This window comes from Triplophysa dalaica, chromosome 21 (assembly GCF_015846415.1).
Source record: "Triplophysa dalaica isolate WHDGS20190420 chromosome 21, ASM1584641v1, whole genome shotgun sequence".
In the NCBI taxonomy this organism is placed as follows: Eukaryota; Metazoa; Chordata; class Actinopteri; order Cypriniformes; family Nemacheilidae; genus Triplophysa; species Triplophysa dalaica.
This window is the reverse complement of record NC_079562.1, coordinates 8,669,388-8,691,635: the sequence shown is the minus strand read 5'-3', so window position 1 is coordinate 8,691,635 and position 22,248 is coordinate 8,669,388. Positions and strand designations below refer to the sequence as shown.

The window sequence follows — 22,248 nt, the reverse complement described above, 5'->3', positions numbered from 1 at the left end:
TTAAATTATAAATGAAAGTGAGGTCTTTCCTATAAAATATGAGGTAACCTGAGAAGGGAGTAAACAATATATGCTCATTACTTCCAAGGTAAATCGTATATCATGACTCATAAGAAAACCCCCGATCATTAATACTTTGATCATGTGAAAACCCACAATCCCCTTGTGATCTGCAGGACTGTTTGCCTTAAGATTTAGCTATCAAGCCCTAACTAAACTCAAACCCGTTGTATTTGGGTTAGTTCATAGCTGTGGCCACCTTTGTACTACTAATCCCAAAATGATCCAACGTTATATCATTCATCCTCAAACGAAGCTCGTAGAGACTCCAAAATGGGATCAACTCTCTAGAGTCTGACGCAAATAGAACAAAAAAAAAAAAACATTCCCAAGCTAAATAAAATCCCAGAGAGGAACGAACAACAAGACAGTGAAATGCTAACATTACTAGTTTGGAATACAAATGCGAGGAAAACACAACTAGCGAAATGCTCACGGCTCTACAAGACCCTTTAAGGCTATGCTCAGTGGTCATTCGATGGACTCTAATTGCTTGAACCAGATGGCACGCAAGAGTCTCAGCCCTCCATCACCATCACACAGGTGCCTGGTACCAAGCCTGTCCTCTGCCTGGACCCCACATGTCAAAGGTCACACTAAGTTCCCATACACACGCCTTTGTAATGGCTCGTTTCCCAGTCAGCATCAGTTTCAGAGCGAGACAAAGAGCACCAGCCCAGGTCACTGGGCGGGAGAGACCATTCCCATGATGTGCGGGGGAGGGAAAGCTTTTTTTATTTTATTACTGACCGGCCGTGGTGAAATGTAGGGTTTGGTTTGCATCTGTCGCCAAGCTGGTGGGAGCAGTTGCCAGAGTTTGGTTATTTTGCACCGTTTTGGGTTGGTAAAGGGGTTGGAAAGGGAAAAAAGAAGGTATGGCATTCTCAAAGAGATCTCATGCTATCCGCACTATAATGCTGAATAATCCTGCTGGGTTACTGAAGGGGATCAGCAGTGAACAGCTGCGTTTGTTTCACATTCCTTTACTTCTGTCTCTACTAGGGTCAACTTTTCCTACAGTCTAATAATTTCCACAGCCCCGACAATTGAAACGAAGAATGCAACATTTAGTTACGTTTGTGTGCCACCTTAAAGGAGACGTATGTAACTTTGAAGCCTAGCGGTTGAGCTTGCCATCGCAGTCCAAATTCAAAATATTGGCAAGGGTTTTCCCCGTCCCTCCTCACCGGAATTGCCAGACATCAATGCTTACACTGCAAGTTTATACGTTTGATAGTTTATACGTTTGCAGTGGTTTTGTTGTTTGATAGTTTATATGTTTGAAGTGGTTTTGTTGTTTTTTGCAATTATAAGTCAATCAGCAGCTCTTTCTGAGGTTGAGTCTTCTGGTCGCATTTACAGCCATATCGCAGTCTCGTTTAAATAACCTTGTAAGTTGTAAAATAATAAAGTAATTCTAAGTTTGCAACGTAATAGTACTGGGCAGGGAGGAGTCTGTAATCTCGGACTCAGATTGTTTGTTTGCTGCAATATGCTGTTTTTGTCAACAACTGGCAAGCTGTTTCATACATATTGAGGTATTGTTTTGATTTATTACAGTAAAATTAATTATTACACACATTTTAGTACTTGGCTTGCCACTCCAGTGCATAAAAAATAAAAGAGGCAAAGGCAAGCAAGAAAGATGATATGACGATAAGCCTTCTCAAAAAAACCTGTAATTCCAGATCTCTGTTTGCATGTGCAAAACAAACAAGACATCGTTTCGCCAATTCGAACTCCCATGACCCTAACAACCAACTCTCATATTCATAGTCTACATTGACATAAATAACACAATGTTTAAAGCGTTACAGATGACACCAAAATCTTTATATCACAGAATGATGGAACCAGAGGAAGGAAGCGTTACCTGGCAGCCCATGTGATGGGAACGCGATGAGCAGCGTACACGCTGAAGGACAGGACGTTGCTGACCATGCCAGCTTCCTGTATGGGGGCCATTGTTCTGCTGCTCTGTGGCATGGTGTGGAAGTTTGCATTGAAAGTGCTACAGTACAGCTCGACAAGATCCAAGATAGCTGCGGTCAATTTTTCTACTATTATTTCTGTAATGGGAAAATAAAAACATATTAGGGCTCACAATACTTTGACCACAGAGCACCAATCAATCTTTACATTTGGCCATTGTCAGATATCAATTGTGCTAGCGGTCGACTCTTGTAACACTATACAGCCTCTTTCGTCTCACATAATCCCAAACTGAATCAATATTTCAGGTCCATTTATTTGGGAAATAGCCATGTAATAACCAGGATAATGTACAGTTGGCTAATCATTATCGCAAAACCATGCCCCTCAGGATGAGACAAGATCCCTCACTTACACCATTATTACTAAAAGGTATTAAATAATTTGTTCTTTGGTCACGTAAAGCTATTACACCACCACTATCCATGTTTCCACTTATAAATATAAATATAGCTTTTAAAACTCCTCAAATTCTGTTGCTATGGCTACAAAGCCCTGAATGTAGATTTAATATTAAACTATTATAGGCGCTTTAAAACTTGCACACATCCAAAGCTGCAAGATCCTTCCTGTTTATTCCTATCTGCGATCCCAGACTTCCTCATTGCTACATATGTACACACATTTCTCCAACCAACATGAGAGAGTAGCATCAATACAGCCTCAACTCTGCATGTGCAGAACTCTAATCTACAGAATGCAAGGAGTATATAACTAGAAAATTTTGTCTTACGTCCCACAGCACTTGCTGCCTTCTCATAAATTAATGTCCATACATTTATACAGATTACGACACAATAATATTGACAATACCCATAGACCTCCATATATTTAGAATCCAAAGATCTACTTTGATCCCCAACTGATATACAAAGGATTTACGTAGCCTATTCAGCCTAACGTATGGTACTCTCAATCTTCTATTTGAAGGCAGAAGTTGGTATTCCTCATACAGAATATGGAAAGGACCAACCATAATTTTATCTGTCAGAGAAAACATTTTTTCACACAGCTTAATAAAACTTATTCCAAAAATAATATTCCATGCTTTATGACACTTTGTAGCACCAATTGAAAAAACACAATCTCAAATCTGTGTTTTATGTATAGTCACTTGTGTTTGATGTGTATATTCTGGGAAACACAAGGACAATTGCCTCGGATTTCTTTTCATTTATAACAAGAGAAATCATGGTCACACTAATCTACTAGACAGTTTATGCAACACTGATGCTTAGTGGAGTCCTCTTCAATCCACAATAGAGAATGTGAAGCTGACGTCACGCCCTATGTTGCTGTGGCGCCGCCATCCTGGGTGGAATATACTCCACTGCTTTTATTGTTTTGATATTTAAGGTTACTTGCTTTGTTTGATATGAGAAATCGAAAGTAAAATTACCATTGGCTTTTCCTGAACGACTCTGCTTGATGCTATTGCAGTTTTTTAACACGGCAAGACCGACCTACCACAGTTATATTTCCTAATAAAACAAGTTAAACGAAACACTGCATTGAACACACTAGCTGCCATGCTCCAGAGATGGCGCAGCAGTCAATTGACGTCGATTAACAAGCTCTATAAAGATAACAATGCCGTACCATCTGAGAATTTCAATACATATGTGTTTACACACATATGATTGTATATTTTATTTTTTTAAACCTTTTAAATTGTTTTAGTGTGTATGGTGGTTGTAGGCCACAAAAACTTGTAGAAGTTGGCCTGTTCTGACCACCACAACATGTTTACTGTAGGAGGTGAGTATCAGCAGAACTCTAGTGCTTAAAGAGTCTGTTTTCATGCCCTCCGGGAAGTGATGCACTTTTGTGGTAATTACATAGTAGATTGGATGATATTTAAACTATATATTAACTGTGACGGAAAGGTCAAAATGAACAGTATAACAAGCAGTGCCGTACCTCTGTTTTCTTTCTTCGCCAAGACACTAACATCCTATGAAAGCAAACAGACACACACACATAAGCAGGCATACTAGAAAGTGCTACACACAAACTGTAATTTCTCTAATAGAAACAAAACCTCTACAGACCAAAAAAGCATGCATGGGTGAAACATATTTTTAGCAACATAAGTTTTAAGTGGTAATGGTTTAAGAAAAGATGAAAATGTTCTGTGTCGTCATTTAAGGAACTGAAAACCGCAACAGCAACACATTGAGAAAAAGCTGTTCTGAGGAACAGCCTGTTAATATGTGCTTATCGGATGTCTGAAACTCTTCTCATGTTGCGTGTAACTGTGTAGGAGAAAGTATTCAAAGGCACCACCTTCTGCACTTTAGGCTGTAGTCTACAGGGGCAAGCCGGCAGCTGGTTTAGGGCGGCAGTGATGTCAGGTGTCTCGACAGCTGCTAGTGTGCTGCACAGGGCCTTTACTGACTGAACTAACCGCTCCACATGCAATGGCAACTCGGACTGTGAGAGACAGAAAAGCATAAAGGAGGATGAGTCCAAATACAAAACTTGAAATTAATAACCTTTTTTAGCTTTATATACTTCTTACAATAACAAGGACAACAATATTGACTTGACCAATCATGTAAATTTTGGGGTGTGGCTATCTGCTTGTCCAATCAATTGAATACGTGGGAGGTTGAAAGAAACGTCTTTGAAAAGCGTGATTTTTGCAATTTATTTGGTAGGACAAAAACGACTCACTTAACCCTTTTTATGAACAGTTTCGGTTAGATTTAGTTTACCTCTGATAAAACGAAAGACTCGGCTTCATTATAAAAGGTATCCAGAAGTAACATCAGGGCCTCCCTGTGGCACACAAACAAAGAAGTATTATTATGCATTAAATAGTAGATGATAAAACTCAAAGATACATCAATCTAAACCTTACTTAATCTCCTCTCACCTGGTCACAGTCTGTTTCAATGACCTTTCTTGGAGCATGAGGTTATGGTTCATCGTGGATTGAGTCTCATCATCTTCGGTCTATTATAGAAAATGCCATTGACACAACACAATGAAAACATGCATCACTCAACATTAACAGCTAAGTGCTACACTTTTACATTTCATCGATCACAATCATTACAGACATACTACATTTATTGCACTCTTAGAAACCTCATGATCTCAGCCAAGGAAAAAAACTTTAGAGTGAAGACTATTAAAGTGAACTACATTTCTTCAATGTTACAAGTTAAGCGGGATATCAATTACACACAAACTTGATTCTGGTAGGTCTTAAGTCACAAGTACATAACAGGAAGATTTGTTGGGTTTAGAGGTCTAAAATGTTTCCTACAGGTGTTTCCTGCGGTTCCAACTGTTTGAACAAAAGAAAAAACATGTTTCCGGGTCACTGTTCTATCTGCTGTCAACTCTGATCCTTACCGTTCGAGCGAGCTCCATGTTGATGGAACTTCTTTTGGTCAGAATAAGTCGAATGTCCCAGTCGAACTTCAGACACTGTTGGATGTACTCGAAGCTCACCAGAGTCTCATTGCTAAGCAGAAAGAAAAAAGGACAAAAGACCTTTATACAGCAGCCTTGAGTCAATTTCTTGCTTTAGAAGTGAACTTAAAGCAATTCAGGACATCATTTTAACTGAATTATTAAATGACAATAAGTTTTCTTCAAACAAAAAGATTACCAAACATACACATATATATATTATTCTTAACAACTTTATATATTGATCTTCTTGAGAGCTAAATACCCTTAACTACATTTAAATGTGAGTATCAGTTAGAAGAGAAGTCAGCTCAAGTTAAGATTTCTGGGTTAAGAAAATCCAAGTCTTGAATTTTATTCATACAAGTTCAATATTTAGTACATCAATAGGCTTTTCACACAACACCTAACCTTTTACATTTGGGACAATTAAGACAATATGGTCCGAATCTCCGAAAGAAAGCAATGCTAAAAGATTACAATACGTTTTTCAGCAACACAACCAATCCTAGAATTAACAATGCTTATCAATTGCAAAATGTTATGAATGCGTGTATATGTAAAGACTTTGATTCTAACTATGTGTTGAAAATCAAGTTACAGGCATACAAATGTTACATTATATTTGCCTTCATTGTTGGATGTTAAATTTTTAAGGCAGTAGATCAAATACCTCATATTTGCCTTTATTAATACACAATATAAACCAATGGGTTAACCATTGGGATGATTAAAGTGAAATATGGCCGCTGCAATTTTGAGTATTGTTTTTATTGTCAGACCCAGAAAAGCCCTTTATGACAAACAGTCTGTTGTTCTGAAACTGAAGCACATTTTACTTTCAAAGTACAATCATACACCACATTTTTCACAACCCGGTTACCAGGAAGGCACACACTTCCTACCACACAGCTGCAAAACCAACCAACTAAAACGCACACATACACACACCCAACTGAATAACACCTGCTTTCAGCTGAAAACACAGTTTTGTCCTTTAACATAAATCCTACAAATCATATCCTCAAAAAAAGACGAGTGGCCTTTGAATAAGAACAGAAAAAGAGGAAAAAAACAATTTACAGGGGATTTGTAGCTAAGGACGCCTCAGAATGGTGGTCGTGTAATGGGGAAACCCAATGTGGTTAAAGCAGACCACAAACATAAGCAGAGCTTGTTTTAATGCAACCACAATTGATGGTTCGCAGTTATATGACAAGGAAGGATTTAGACCACAAACTGCAAATCTTCACCCCTTTCTGGAATCAGCCTATTTCCTCGCGAATGGCCTAACAATGGAAGAGCTTGTATAAATGTAGTTCATTATGCTATTGGCCGTGAACTTTTTAGCAACACATTGCACATTGGCGGACCGTTTTTTGTCTGTGTTGCTTTGAAAGATCTTCGATCCGCTCGCTCGTACTTGAGACAATGCTAGGTGGCCATATGCCCCTACGAAACAGACATCCAAAAGCCAGTCCACGGTCAACAAGCATTTATGAGAAGAAACCTAGATTATGAACTACTGTGTCCACCCCACAGAAAGCACAAGCGTATGTTGCATAATAGTCACCAGCATTGGATACAAGTAGACAGAGGCTTATTCAACAAGCTTTATTAGAAAGATCATGCTGGACTCGCATAGCTATGCTGGTTCACCAGCCAGTGCGGCGTCAAACCATCATTGAAATGCATCCACATTAAAACCCATTGAAAGATGGATTGCTAATTTCTTACTTTTTGAAGAACTCAGCCTGGCCGCAGATTTTCATCAGGTAGTCTTCGACATTAATCAGATCCAGATCCTCGTGGGTATAGCAGAGAGTCTGATAGATCAGCAGGTCGATGGTTGAGGATCCTAAGGAACGAAAGAAATGTTTCACTTGGCTAAACCCACTAGTAAAAACAAACCTATGTGCACAACATATTCTTCCAGACACGGTTTGAAGCGAAAACGTTTTTTTTTTGTAGCATGACAGTAGCATTCAAAGCAGTGTACATTTGTACAGTTTTTACAAACAATAGCAATGATGTAGAACACCACACAGCATTTAAGCACTCACATATGCAGCATTGGAACCTGATTCATTTAATGTGATAGTTCACCCAAAAAAAAAAGAATCTGTCATTTAGTCACCCTCGTCATTTCAAACCTGTATGACTTCCCTCCGCAGAACACAAAAGAAGATATTTTGAAAAGTGTTGTTATCCAGCACCCATTCACTTACATTGGTTTTGTGTCCATGCAACAGAAATGAATGGGTGCCGGCTGTTCAGTTCAACTTTATTCAAAATATCTTTTATGTTCCGTGCAAGAAAGAAAGTCTTAGAGGTTTGAAATGACAAGAGTGCGTATAAATGACAGAATTTTCATTTTTAGGTGAACTATCCCTTTAAGAGTATTGGTCTGTAAATTAACTGATCCAAAATTACTTTTTGTAATCATAGACATCCTTTTTATATATAAATATCTATATAAATTCTACTTCGTCATTTCACTTCCCAAAAGAAGACTTTTTAATCACATGGTGACCAAAAGCAACAGATTTAGGCAGGGCAACAAAAAAAAGGGAGTGCAGAGCGTCTCTTAAGTATTGGTTCATCTACAGTTAGATCAATAAGAGGTCATAAATTAGTGACATAACTGTGCTGACTTTACTGGAAACACACACGTCACCATATGACCCAGAAACAGCTCATAAGCACCTACTGATCTGAACGAAAACAGTGAATAACACAAAGAAAACAGAAATGTTTGTCACTACACACAGCAGAGGTAGAGATGAACCAGAAAAAAACGTTACCCTTCCCTCCACCCTTCCTTTAACACCCTAACAGGGCAAATGCACTGCAGTGCAGCCACAGTAGGAGGTTGTGTCTGAGCAAACGCCCCTCTATCTCTCACCTCATATCTCATCTACTCTCATAGTAATGAACTGTACATCTCTCTCAGAACACGAGGACAGACTTATTTCATTTTTTAGGTTAGGTCTGATGTGATAATGGAGTCACATAAAATGATGGCCAAGTTCAGAGAGGGTAAAATGGAGTGTGCAGGAAAGAGAAATGTAAATTATGAGGAAATGCCTAAATGTGTATCACTGACAAAATAAGCCATTTTGGCTACATATTGTTAAAATACCTCCATCTATGCCAGTATGAAGGAAATATACAGGTAAAGCAAGCCATTTGTAGACCAATTTTGATACTGCCTGACTGAAGCGTAACCAAGTCTGTGTCGGTGCACTCCACTTCTGATCCAGTTATCAAACATTTTGGAGAGATTCCCATTAGTGTATATACTTAAAGCTGTTATACACATTTGAAGATTGAGCAGTTCAAGTTAAAATGGCTCATCATACGGTGGCACGCTGCCACAATACGAGAGGGAAATCATTCCAAATGACACAAAACAAAAGAAAATCAAGTGCAGTGAATAAGTGATTGGGAAAACATGTTCAGTACTCTCGAATCTCTCCACATGAGGCCATATCTGTCCGTGCGTGTTTGTGGGTGGACTGTGAGTGTTCCTGCAAGCAAGTGAATGAAAAGCTGCCTCTTTTAATAGAGTACACAAAACAGATGGCTGGCAGAACGCCTATTCAGTGTAATGCTATTAAGAGAATTCAGGGGCCAAAGCCTCTCCAGTTTTTCAGATGAGATTCTATGATGCCTTCTACAAAGATTTAGGATCCGATGAAAAAAAAAAGTCCACATTGTCGACACAACGGATATTGAATTTTTAAATATCTGAAACTAATAGTTTTGTATTGGACTAACTGTATTGTTAGGCTATAACAAATGTAATTGTTTGGTTCTTACCATCACAAGAGAAGGTGAGTGGTTCTCTGAAGTGATCACTGTTAACCGTGACCTTAATGCTGACCCCCAGTCCCTGCTGTAGTTCGTCCTGCGTGACGCATGGGCTCCAAACAAAGCCTGCATTTTTAGAGCTGTCGCTACACGGGTATGCCGATCGCAGCCTGTCAAAACAGTAAACAATGCATTCATCTATAAGAAAAGGTTTCAGAGCTTACTCACTGTAAACATTTGTGACCTTGAACCACAAAAAAGTAGCGCAGGTATATTTGAAGTGATAGCCATTATGATAAATTGTATGGTCAAAATGATTTTTCTTTTGTAAAAAATCATTAGGATATTAAGATCATGTTCAATTAATACTTAGATTTTTTGCACCCTGAGATTCCAGATTTTCAAATAGTTGCATCTCGTTCAAATATAGTCCTATCCCAACAAACCAAACATTATATATTCAGCTTTCAGGCGTTGTATAACACTTAAGACTGGTTTTGTGGTCCCCGGTCTCGGTTCATACTCATTTATTGTCAAATTAATAACACATTACTAAAAATATTGGTAAGAAACTCTTAAAGAGCAGTAACTCACAAGTCAAGTACGTGACAGAAAGCAGCCACTTCCTCATCTCTTTCTTCAGACACCTGAAAGAGTTCATAGCCAAAACCACTTGACCTGGACCCCAAAGATACCTACAGGACATGCATTTGAATGTAAATTAAACATTTAAACCTTGTCTTTGTAAAAAACAATTGAGTTGACAGGAGCTTGGCCCTGAGAACACTCACCGGATTAACGGATACTCTGCGCTGGCCTCTAGTGCTCTTCTGCCCTGGAACATAAGTGCGAGGGGGAACCTGAGGAGGAAGGGTGTTGCTTCGAGCCACCGCCTTTCCCGATTTCTCCCCATTTGCTCTTCTTCCTTGAGGTGAAGGCCAATCCCCATTCAGCTTGCTTAGAGAGTCATTTAAATTATCATAATTCAGAGCATCTCCGAAGGAAAGCTTGGGCTTATCCACCTCAGGAGTATACAAGTTCACATCCCGTGGAGCTGGGCTTCGACGGACAATGAAGGAATCATTCTGCGGGATGGGATTTCTGGGTGGTACAGGTGGAGGCTCATCGGGTGGTGGAAGCCCTTTCGATAGCAACTGTGAGGTTCCCTCAAAATCGTTCTCCCATTCATCTAAGATGTATCGAGGTTCCTTACTAAACTCTTCTCCCGATCTCGATAAGTTTGACACCTCGGGTTGAACTTGGCTGAGCGCAGGATCCGATCCTGACACGCCCTGCTGACAGTTATTCCAAGGAGGGCTTGGAACACGTCTGGGCAAAGAGGGCTCGCTCCTCGATGGAGATGATTTTCTGGTGTCTGGGGGTAGTGTACTCGCCGGGCCCTTGTCCTGCCGGTGGAGGGCGAGGGCATCATACTCCATCTGGAGTGCTTCTGCTAGGACCAGTTCCCTCTGGCTGAGACCCAGAGATTCCAGACAGCCCCATCGCTGCTCCTGATCATTTTGCGTCTGTGCTGCGGACATATTCCTTTAGGGGACGCCACGGTGCACTAGATGAACGCAGAAAGGAGCCGGACCGCACTAGGGGTTCCACACCCGACTCATTAGGCTCTGTTAGGAGATAAAACAAAGAGATGAAGAACAGGAACAAGAAACACATGTTATTGCTAAATAGAGATTGTATCATCTGGAGTCTGTATAAAACCCCCTTTTTTTGGTTTACAGCTAATTATGCGGTCACACTAGACTTTCAGAATGTGAATTATCTATGCAAATCCCTGCGTATATGGGCAGCAACCAAAAACGTAGATGAAAACCTTTGGGTTTATTTATACAATGGATTTTATGCATTTGCACCAAAGATCCGCATTTAGAGAATTCCACATGTGTAGATCTGAATTTGATTAGTCTTTGGCTCTGATCATCTAGTTCTTATTGTCTTTGCTTACTCTGCAAAACACAGAGCCAGGCTGATCTTCCCCATCGCTCTTTTATCAGACTCATCAATACAGCATCAGTTCTCATACATCAGAAGTCGAAAAAGGCTGTCCCTGTGTAGCCACAGCTGGACTGAGATTTAGTTTAAAAACCAAAATCGACCTGGCAACCTGCTGAAAAATGCTGCTCAACTGAGTTTAAACCAGCATTCGATCAAACTAACGCCACATGTTGTGTGACAGAAGCCTCCCAATACAGGCAAAAAATCTATGGACTTGGTGGTCATTTAGACTTACATAATGGACAACGGCTACAGGTGGAGGAGGTCTAAAGCCAAGCAGTTGTTTTTGTAATGTGAATACTGTATAACTGTAGTGATCCTACACACCAGTGTGTTCATTGTTAGACCAATTTACCCAGTGTATAAAACTTTATGGGCTATGGCTCAATCTCACCTAATAGGCTTCAATTTAAACAAATCAAATGTGACAGAAGTTTAACAGTGGTTTTACACTACAGTTTGACTCCTTGTGACCTCTTTCCTTTGTAATCCGGCAAACGTAGCGAAGGTCTTGAAACTCCGCCCACAAACACAACTGTAGGAAACTCTCACACCCTCTGCCAAAAGAATGGCACTAGAACAAAAGAGAGAGGGGACACATGGGGAGAAGCATCTGTTTAATATACATTCCCTTACGTTCCACATTTTGACTTCTTGCAAGCATCCCAAAAAACGGTATGCCTCTGAATATCACTGAAGAGTTTCCTATAAAAAAAGGTAAAGACACTGTTTATTAGGTCACTTTCAATTTCTACATATTGTTTTAAAAATGCAGTTAAGTAGCGCAAAATGGATTCCATTGCAGGCAAAGCTTCCCTGGTGCCCAATGTTAACCTTTGATTTTACCATCAGATTTAGAAGTTAAGGACTTGAACAATCTAAAGACTTGGTCAAAAACAAACCAGATGTTTGTTACCACCTTTCTCAGACGGCTGCAGACAAAACATCTATGCATCTTCATCTAGACAGCCTTTTTGAGCCTTTTTGAGGTGCTCCTACATTCCCAAGAACACCGGCCTCCCGTGGGCTTCATATGCAGAGTTTGGCCGGAGGGGAGCAGTAAGACATTAGGGATGGCAAGGAGGCTGGATCTGCATTGTTCTACAGGGACCCCGGGCCAGCCAGATACAGGCCCCCGGAATCAATCCCCTACTGGGATATAATCCCATTCAACCAGGGGTGGCTCCCAGATTGGCCGAACAAAGGACAGGGAGGAGTGAGGGCAGCCACGTCACGTGAGGCAGGGCCAACTCAGACACGTTCACACGGCTCTGAGAGTCCAAGACAAAGAGGCCGCTGTCATCCATGTCCCTTAGTTACACCCCTCCCCCAACATACCCACCCACCAACAAATATCACACGGCTCCTTCCAAGCCCAAGGTTCTTGCATATGCTACTACCAGCTGATCAAGACTTGCGTTGCGGCTTGTACCGTGTGGGGAGGTCTTCCATCATCATACATCTCTACTTATGTGGGTTTCCCACCCTTACCATTGGTACAAAGACCACAAGATCAACTTACACTAATCTGACAGGCAGATGGTTGCCCACATTCGGTCTAAATTCAGCAAAAGTTTGACAGTGGGCGTCTGAAGTATAACAATGTTGATAGTCAAATTTGTGGGTTTTGGATTATTAAGTATGCAAAACATACTTTGAATGGACCAAGTAACTGTAAAACCCAGACCTCGTGCTAACATCCCAAAATAAGGAGTTATGTACGGCAGACCACACAAACCACAAATCCCACAGGAAGGTGACTCAACCAAACGCGTGGCACCTCTGACCTGTTGCAAGTAACCAAGAACCCGGGACAAGAATGTCTTTGAAGACAGAGTCCTTTTGGAGTTCTGCACAGTTGAAATGGATTTTCCAGTTCCTGTTTCAATAGTGATGTTGGATTCGATGAAAACCTTAATTGTTGCTTTTGTTTCTCCAGCCATGCAGGTCTTGCTTCCCCACATACTGCTTCTAGCGTACATGTGTGGGTGGTTTCAGAGATACAACGTGTGATATTTTGCACACAAGAAGACTTGAAACAGGTCAATGTTTTGAAGTAAAACTAGTCCCGTTGAAATGAAGCGTGCACACTAAAACAAGGGACTGATTCTAAGAGATTATATTTGTAAAACACCTAATATCTAAGGTTATGTTACTGTTGGATAGCGTTAAGTTGTGGTATACATAAACACTGCATGATACTGTGATTTGTTACGCATTTCAGATGCATAAACCTCCACTCATCTAAATTAGTTAAAAAAACGTTGTTTAGCAATTTGGTGAATCATTTTAAACCACAAGTCAAGCAATTCTTGAGCTGTGAAAGCTGTTTTGTGAATACTGCGAGACATGTTTTGAGTTTTGACCCGTGCAGAGTGTACGCCACGAGTTTAACATACGCAATACATCGAATCATTGCGTAGCAACAGACGCCATCACGAACCATTATGTTTACATCACATATCCTTGACTTCACACATATTTTATATGAAAATAAGAAACATGAGATCTACATAACATTTCCAAATCTTATTTTGATACATCCAAGATCCATCAATGATACAGACCGTCAAACTAAACAATTCTCTCTGAATACAGCGTTACTAGAAGTCTGAAGCTCAAACTTGTCAAGTTTATATACAAAAGCACGTTGTTCTGGAAACGATACACTCGACAGCAAAAATCGCGGCGGTGAAGGTCTTAAAACGAGTAACGCTGCTATTAAATGTCACATTCAGAGCAATGCTACAATGTTCCATGTCATGTTAGGAAACCGAGATCAAGGTGAATGATTTAAAACGGACAGTAAATGCAGTCAAACAGCTAATTGTGTTGAATATGCCCTTGTAAGAGCGGTCTGAGTGATAGTAAATGGGAGCGCTCATCACATACCGTGTGGACGGCCTCTCCAGCGTCTGTATCATAGTCCTCGTATATTATCGGGGTGATCGGTGCGCTGAATTACTCTTTATCAATTCCAATCAGACGACGGTTTCCGGTGCCCCGTGCAAATGATCGTGTGAAGATCACAAACGCGTCGCTTTTAATCCGTACGAGAGTCACGCTCCTTCATCTCACTCTCGCGGTCGATTGACCGGGTTGTGTGATCGGCGACTCGCTTGCTGTGGTTTTCGCTTCTTCTCAGTCAAAGCTCACGACACGTCGCTCTCATTGGAGGACGTGTGGAGAGAAGATACGCAGTTATAGAGGAACAATGGCGGTCTCTGTTGGACCGTTCATGCGACAGCATCCCATTACGCCTGACAGACTGCAGTGGAGTGCTACAATGTTTCCTGTCTGCTAAATACATCTGAAAAGATTACAATTTAATCATCTTTGTTAAGGGCTGCTGGTCGAGGTGAACTAGTCTCCGACCCACTATCCAGCTAAAGAGTTTTAAAACCCGCCACAGGATCACAAAATACATACATTTTGTAGAAACCCTGACAATTACAATTATAAAAGCAGTTGTCAGCTAAAGCTAGACATACACGATAAAACATTTCTGGAAAAATATGAAGCCAAACAAGAATCCCCCAGAGGTTAAACGAGTTAATAATCCTTTTAAAAGTGCGTGCCTTTCGCTCAAATCCCATTGCAAGTGGGTTCATATTTGGGTCAAAGAATCTCCACATTCTGGAGTAAAAGTTGTGTAAATTACAACAGGCACAGGCCATGAAGCATTTTACCTGTTAACGTTACTTTCTGAGTGAAAACACTCCTTAGGTCTGGCGCTCCCATATTTATCTCGTTAGCATTGTTCAGCAAATTCCAATGCGTTTCATTATCACATCACACCTGGTTCAAAACAACTTTAATTTTATACGTTGAGCGACGCAAGCATTGGTAAAAATGTTCCCACGTATTTTAAATGAGACAACAGCGCCATCTCTTGGTAACAGCCATCTGTCAATCTCCTACACCGCTGAAACCATTTATCAGACTGATTAACAGGTTTTCTATTTATAAAGCGCACATCTAATTATCTAGAGGGACAAATTAGTTATTGCGCATATTAACTTGTTGAAGTGTCTGATGCTACAGTGTATCTGAAATTATACCCCAGCTTTAATCCTCCTAGTAGCATCTAGCATGACCTTTTAAATTTACGGTACTGTTTGGCATGTTGTCAAAATGTTTCTATGATCTCAAACTTGTAACTCGCTTTTATACAAAGCGTCTGCCAAATTAATAAATGTTAATGTACTCGATATAATTGTCTCACACATATGAAGGTACAGATATGTGGTGGAAACATCTTCCATTAGTACAGCACTGCACTGTGTACAACAGCTTGTGTAGTTTTTTACAATGGCATACTAATACTATCGTCATTTTTAGTGCATTTTTGTTTAGTTAAGCAAAGATGAAATGTACTATAGATGTGATGCCCTTTATGGCCACATGAGGCGTTATATCCCCACACGGTTTGACACACCAAAGTGTCATGCGCACACTTACTCAACAGCTAACTCAAGTTTGACCAAGAGTGTATGATCTTTGTTCAAAAGATGTGCAAATATTGACAGCAAAGTACTGAGAAGTTAACTTCGTATTCAATCCGTCACAGCAAAGTTTGTAACTGTCTGGCATTTGTGTGTGTAATGTTGAAATAGTAGTGCAATCCTTTGTCTTCAAGGTTTAGTATGCAGGATTGACTTTTGCTAGGCTGAGGAGCCTGAAACCAAAACTGCACCCTGAATACAAGATTAGATTTGCCAGTCCCCGGTGGACTGTCATTAAGTGAACATGAAACTTCTGTATGCACATTTTTTCGATTCGTATTGGTCTATACTTGTAATATACATGTACGCTGTGCATATGTGGTACCAGGATTATTGACCGTATATAAAAACATTGTGAAGTCAGTGTTTCTTTTATTTCAGTTTTCCTTTCTATCCTTTTCTTTCTATTCTGTATTCTAAGTGAAAGACACTGCCGAATGTTTCCCAAGGTCTAATGGTTACTTTAAAGCAGTGGTCACCAACCCTACTCTTTGAGATCGACCGTCCTGAAGATTTCAGCTCTAACCCCAATCAAACACACCTGAACTATCTAATCAAGGTGTTCAGGTTTGCTTGATAATTACAGACAGGTGTGCTGAAGCAGGGTTGGAGCTACAGTCAGCAGGACGGTCGATCTCCAGGAGCAGGGTTGGTGACCACTGCTTTAAAGTATTTAGTAAATATTCTAAATATGCTCGTATTGATATAGGAAGAAAAGCACATCCAACCGCTCACGCTTGAGATCTTAATAGAGTTTTAACAAAGAAAACTACAGGTCCCTTAAATTATCTTCTGAATAGATTTGGATATTGTTTTCCTAATTTATAAACTCCCAAAAATAAAAATACTTCAACACTATTAACATGTTTCATTGTCAAGCAGATGAGGCCTTGTCCCATCAAAGTTTTTGTTTTCAGATACCTTGCAGCGGAAACTACTCCATTACAAGTTACAAGTCACCAATTGAAAAATTACTTCCGTAACAGCCTTAGAGTATCTGAATTGAACAGTACTTGAGTATTTCACTTGTACTGAATGTAGGCTCAAAGCAGCACTAGTCCTCAACACTTAAGAGACATGTCAGTGAAAGACAAGAAACAGTTGATTTGTGAGAAGAGCAATCACATTTATTTTCTTAAATCAAAATAAGACTGAACGGTCGACTGTTATGGTCGACACCATAACCTACATCAATTACAAACAATCAAGTCTCATTTAAGCATAAGTGCTCATAATAAACCAAACTCTTATAAAGGTTTCTTCAACACAACGGATAAATAAAATAACGTAAATCAAATTAAAAAGTCAAAGAACTGGATATGCTGGTTTTGGCCTCATCATCAGCTGCAGTCATGTCCTTCTTTCACATATAAACCGCCAGTGATTGACATTGATAACCCTAACCCATTGATAATTGATAATGCACCGGTATTCAAAAAAAACTAGTTTGACAAGATTTTAGTAAGTAAGAGTAAAACCCACAAAATATAGTACCTTCAATGCCCCGTATATGGCAATAATAATTCTTCTGTATCAAAAATAAACTGCCGCAAAAGAATGATATGTGCCAAGCAAAATGTAATGTGTAATTGCATTATTCATTACAAATGTAGTGGAGTAAAAAGTACATATTCTTGTTCAAAAATGTAGTCAAGTAGAGAGTAAAAGCTGCTAATATCTTTAATACTCAGTAGAAGTACAAAGTAGCCAAAAATATTCTTAAGTATAGTAACTAAGTACATTAACTCCAATACTTCACACTACTAAACAAAACTAGTTGTAAAATAGGTTATCTGTTTGTCTTTGCCTTTACACTATGTAGCCTTCCCGTAATGTTTACATAATCCCTAATATACACTAAGATAATGCACTTGTTCTTATTGTGTTTTTGTTGGTCATAAATGCATTAATCGCGTGATTTACTTTCTGTGACGTTGTTCAAGTGCAGCATGAATGCAGATGATCGTGCGCTTCCAGAACACCTGTCCAGCTGTATTCGGAGGCGCTCCCTATCCCGAATCACACTTTCCTACAGACAGGAGCGAGCGTGGGAAACGTGTGCGCGCTCTGCTGAAACGGACTCACGGACAGCGCGAAGCAAGGGGAGGATATCACCAGCCTTCTACCGCATTACCCGAGAGCCGCTGAATGCACTGCGCGTGTGGGAGAACCCGACCGCATCATATGTGGCTGAACCAGCATCAACACAGGTAAGCGAGAAAATGTTATCACTGCTTGATGCGATTCAGAAGCACAGGAGATAAAACCAGACCTGCGGCCGATAGAAAGGACTAGATTTGAGCTGTCTTTAATGCTGGTGCTGTCTCAGTAAACACGAGTCGTGTAATCCCCGTGTGTTTCAGCCTCTCTGCGCATCTCCGAGCGATGCGGTCTTGTTTCTCCTGCTCTGCGCAAATGACGACAGCCTTTTTAAACGGAAGATACTGCCAGCATCTGATAAAATGGCAGATATTTATGTAAACCCATATTCACTTAGAGGCACAAGCTGTTAAATGTTGATTTCTTGTTATTACGGCGATCAGGTTAAGTTATTTGGTTTCGAGGCCGACGCAGCTGCATGTTGGTCCAAGATGTTGTCCAAGGAGTGAAACTATCATCGTTTCACCAATTTAGGTCTCCTTTTCAATGCACATTGTTTATGATCAAGAAATTAGATTAGGGGAATACAAATTTGGTGGGTAAATGTTGCTTTTTAGTGCATGATGAGGATGGGTTTGGCCTGTGTAAACTGCTAAGTTTTATCATGATGATGTTTAATATAATTCTGGCATTCTATTATTCACAAATAAACAGTATGCATTATTATTTTATGTATTTTATATTGGACATGTAACAGACAGGGTGAAATGTTGTAGGCCTTAATCTCATCCAGTCAGAACTCTGCCCATCCTTATGGCCATCCGTCTATCCTTTACCCATATGCCCTTGTGGAGAAAGGGAAGTACAGCTCCGTTTAATATTGATGAGTAATATTCTGACACTCTAATTTGGCTTTTTAAGAAATTTCCTCTTGACTTTAACTCTACATGTATGTGCATGTGTGGGTCTGCAGAGGTTAGGTTCTATTTATTATTGTTGACTGCAGCAAACTCAAAGCAGCTGAATAACCCACCTACCAAACTAATTTCTTTCCATCATGAATTAAAGATGCAAAAGCTTCCCACATCAGATAATATCTGTGGCCATGTGACCTGGCCTGTCCCCATGTTCCCACCGAGCTGGACCATGGTCTGAATGATCCCATCATTCATGCAAGTATTCAACGCAGCTGTTTGTGAAATGTGATCTGTTTTGTCCAGTCTTTTGGCAACCAGGCAACCATACATTTGGCTATTTTGATGGAATGCAGAGAGCACATAAATGAATTTTAATCGGAATGATATAAATGTTAGATTTCTCACTGTTGTATATAAAACGTAGCATTTTTACTGAGTAAAACAAGTGTGTTACTTCACAAAGTGAAGTAGAGATTGAATCAAAATCAAAGTATGATGATGTAATATCAGTGCATGTATTATTCCATCTCTAATGCTATTTTAATAAGGTAGATTGTACCTTTTGGATCCAACCTAAGATCAAATCCAGTTCAAGATCTTTCCTAAAATGCAGTTACTTAAAGTCACCACTAGATGCTGATATTCTACTCACTTTACATTTCCCACTTTCTCACTTTCCATTGCTAGGCTGGATAAGATTATATTCTTGTTATATTGTTGTAAGGTAATAATGCACAAATATTGTTAGCAAAGCACGTTATATTATGAAAAGTAATAAGCAAGTGTTTTAGAGAAACTAAACAAGAGGTTTGGTCATAAACACCTCACCCCATTTACCTACAGAGGTATTTCTGCCATATGGCAAATTTTGAAGAAATCCTTTTATTTGGCAACATGTTGATGAAGCAACCCTGTGGATGCTCACATTGAGCGTGCAATTAAAATCGCATTAGTGAAACCTGCTATTCTCTTCTGGACCCTTCTGCCACTAAAGGAAACTTTAAATGCGAACAAACCCTCATTTTAGTCAAATGAATCTAAATACCTCTGCTTTGGTTGCATACCTGGAAGATTCATCTGGTTTCTTTTAGTTATTTAAAAAGACAGATTCACATTCTACATAATAGATGTTCTAAGGACGTATTTGCGTTGAAATAAGGCCAAGACGTGACACAGATCAGTCTCACATATTTCATTCCGGTCCTACAATAACATTCCCACTTTTCCCCACCTCCATAGCTCAAATTCACCATCTCTCAGGTTTCCCACACTACAGCGATAGGTTCACCTTTTACTTCCCTGGCTATTGCTTCCAGATCACTATTTATAACTATGAAACAGCATCTTTCTGTAAGGGGGGTGAGAGAGGTGCGTCTGGAAGAGCGGACCATAAGAGTCTGGCCCAGTGCCCATTTTTGCTGTTGCATAGTGGAATGACAACCTCTGATATTTGACTAACCAAATATGATGCAGGGCTTTATCAGGCACTGTCATATTTGTGTCTCTAATTGTGCAAAACATTTGGGTTTATTTGGGAGCCGTGTGTTTTTGGAGACGGCTCCAGGGCTGTACGTCTGTGCTTCGATGGATCCGTATAGAAGATTGTTATAGCCCCTGAAGTGCTCCTCGTCTGAGTTCAGCTGAGTCAAGCCAATTGATAGTTACAGATTTCAGGCAGTAGAAGAACACGAAGGGCAGATGACTAGCTGCAACTCAATTGATTTTTTCTCGGTACATAAACAACTTGCTGGATACATTAGAGGTCTTATAAATGTGGACTTTGATAGTTAGATTAGGGAGTGCACAGAATTGTAACTGATGGATTCATTTTCATGGTCTGCGTTATGTCACTGTCATGAGACAGCAGAAATTGTTCATTAATTCCATTATATCATGAAGCAACCCATGCATCTCGATTCCTGGCTCAATGTTAAATCCTTATTAAGATCTTCCAGTCTGATGCACATACAGTATATTTAATCATAGCTCAGTAGGTAACTATCCGAAGACATCCTTAAATGTACAACATTTTCTATAATTGTATTTGCAAGCGTCACAGCCTCACCCAAAGTGCAATATCAGACATCCTATCATGTTCTGTTTGATCTGTGGAAGTGCTCACCTCTGCCGTTCCAACAATGACTTTTTATGTCTCTGTTTTTTTGATGTATAACATCAAAGCTTTGCAGGTAGTAGTGCATTAAGTATTTTGCTCCTCATTTTTAGTTTGGTGCCCTTTAATCTGTTGTTGGGATGGTCATCCGAATGATGCGTTTTAAGTTACATGTGCATAAAATGTAATAAAATGCATTCAAGGTCAATTTTGGGTGCATTCATAATCCATTAGTCATCGGCTTCCTTATATAGCTGCGCTGTCTCTGACGGTGACGGTGTACATGGTGCCTGCCCTCCACCCCACAGGCAGCCCACTGGTCCTGTGAACCCATGTGTCTCATCTGCACCTGCAGAGGCTTCTGAAGCGCTGGGTCATTCGTATGCATCAGGGGCAAAGTTCCCCCTAAGGAACTGCTGTAATAGATTAATCGCATAAATTAAGCGTGGATAGCACTACAAATATTGTCTGTGACATGAATTGTGAGCACAGCGATGAGACTAATAATCAACTTTTGTGACATAATCAGAATCGTGTGCAAGTTACATTTTGCATTCAATCAATGCATTTAAACTGAAAGCAATTGATGCTTTTATGATATAGAGTTCCTTTAAACTGGTCAATGCATTAAGCACTCCCTGGTTATCCTTTGATTGTCAATTTTTTTAGGTAGATGGATTTTTCACACTGTGGATGCGTTTTTTCCCCAGAGTAGTCTGCGATATCATTGTTTGCCAACCAACAAAAGATCATTCAGAGAAGTTCTTTAATCACACATGTTGACACAAGAGTAACATTGTACATAGCAAACATTATTTGAAAAAGGTTAGAAGATCTCTTTGATCTTGTTTTAGTGTTTCATTCACAGTATTGTTAATGGCTGAATGCAGGAAATCTTTATATAAAGATTTATTTTCTTTAAAGCTACAGTTCCCCATGGCTCTATTGAAGTCTTGTGGGAGCTGCTCTGTAGGCTGAAAGCCATTAAAAGTCACAAAAAGGTGGCGACTGTACGGTGCACATTAGATGAGATTGGTAACCATTAACTAGAATTTGTGAACCTTCGTTGCGGTTCACAGATTCCAAATTTATCTGATTGGATGGGACATGTTGAATCCTGGGAGGTTTGAATGAGAATAGACAATTGAACTTTGAAATGGGTCTTTTTTTTTCATGAGTGAGAAAATCGACAGAATTAATATATTTGTTCCGCATCAAATATCTATATCCAAAACCATATGGTAAAATCGTTCTTTAACAGATTATAGATGACATAAGTTAGCGTAATAGAAGATCAATAATGCTCTGT

At 39.8% G+C, this 22,248-nt stretch overlaps 2 protein-coding genes across 2 annotated transcripts in view; one reads left to right on the top strand and one right to left on the bottom strand.

Moving 5' to 3' along the window:
- Window positions 1-15,070, bottom strand: part of pik3c2b (phosphatidylinositol-4-phosphate 3-kinase, catalytic subunit type 2 beta) — a 34,210-nt gene extending 19,140 nt beyond the window's left edge. Inside the window, exons 1-11 of the mRNA XM_056734659.1 lie at window positions 14,197-15,070; window positions 10,080-10,916; window positions 9,883-9,983; window positions 9,298-9,458; window positions 7,213-7,333; window positions 5,416-5,527; window positions 4,931-5,010; window positions 4,770-4,833; window positions 4,339-4,485; window positions 3,973-4,006; window positions 1,934-2,129 (exon numbers count right to left, since the gene is read on the bottom strand). Of these exons, the coding sequence (XP_056590637.1) occupies window positions 1,934-2,129; window positions 3,973-4,006; window positions 4,339-4,485; window positions 4,770-4,833; window positions 4,931-5,010; window positions 5,416-5,527; window positions 7,213-7,333; window positions 9,298-9,458; window positions 9,883-9,983; window positions 10,080-10,829 (1,766 nt within the window). The 5' untranslated portion in view covers window positions 10,830-10,916; window positions 14,197-15,070. The remainder of the gene's footprint in view (window positions 1-1,933; window positions 2,130-3,972; window positions 4,007-4,338; window positions 4,486-4,769; window positions 4,834-4,930; window positions 5,011-5,415; window positions 5,528-7,212; window positions 7,334-9,297; window positions 9,459-9,882; window positions 9,984-10,079; window positions 10,917-14,196) is intronic.
- A 2,785-nt stretch (window positions 15,071-17,855) lies between these two features.
- The window catches only part of nfasca (neurofascin homolog (chicken) a), a 64,407-nt gene continuing 60,014 nt past the window's right edge, over window positions 17,856-22,248 (top strand). Inside the window, exon 1 of the mRNA XM_056734748.1 lies at window positions 17,856-18,019. The gene's annotated coding sequence lies outside the window, so the exon portion shown is untranslated. The remainder of the gene's footprint in view (window positions 18,020-22,248) is intronic.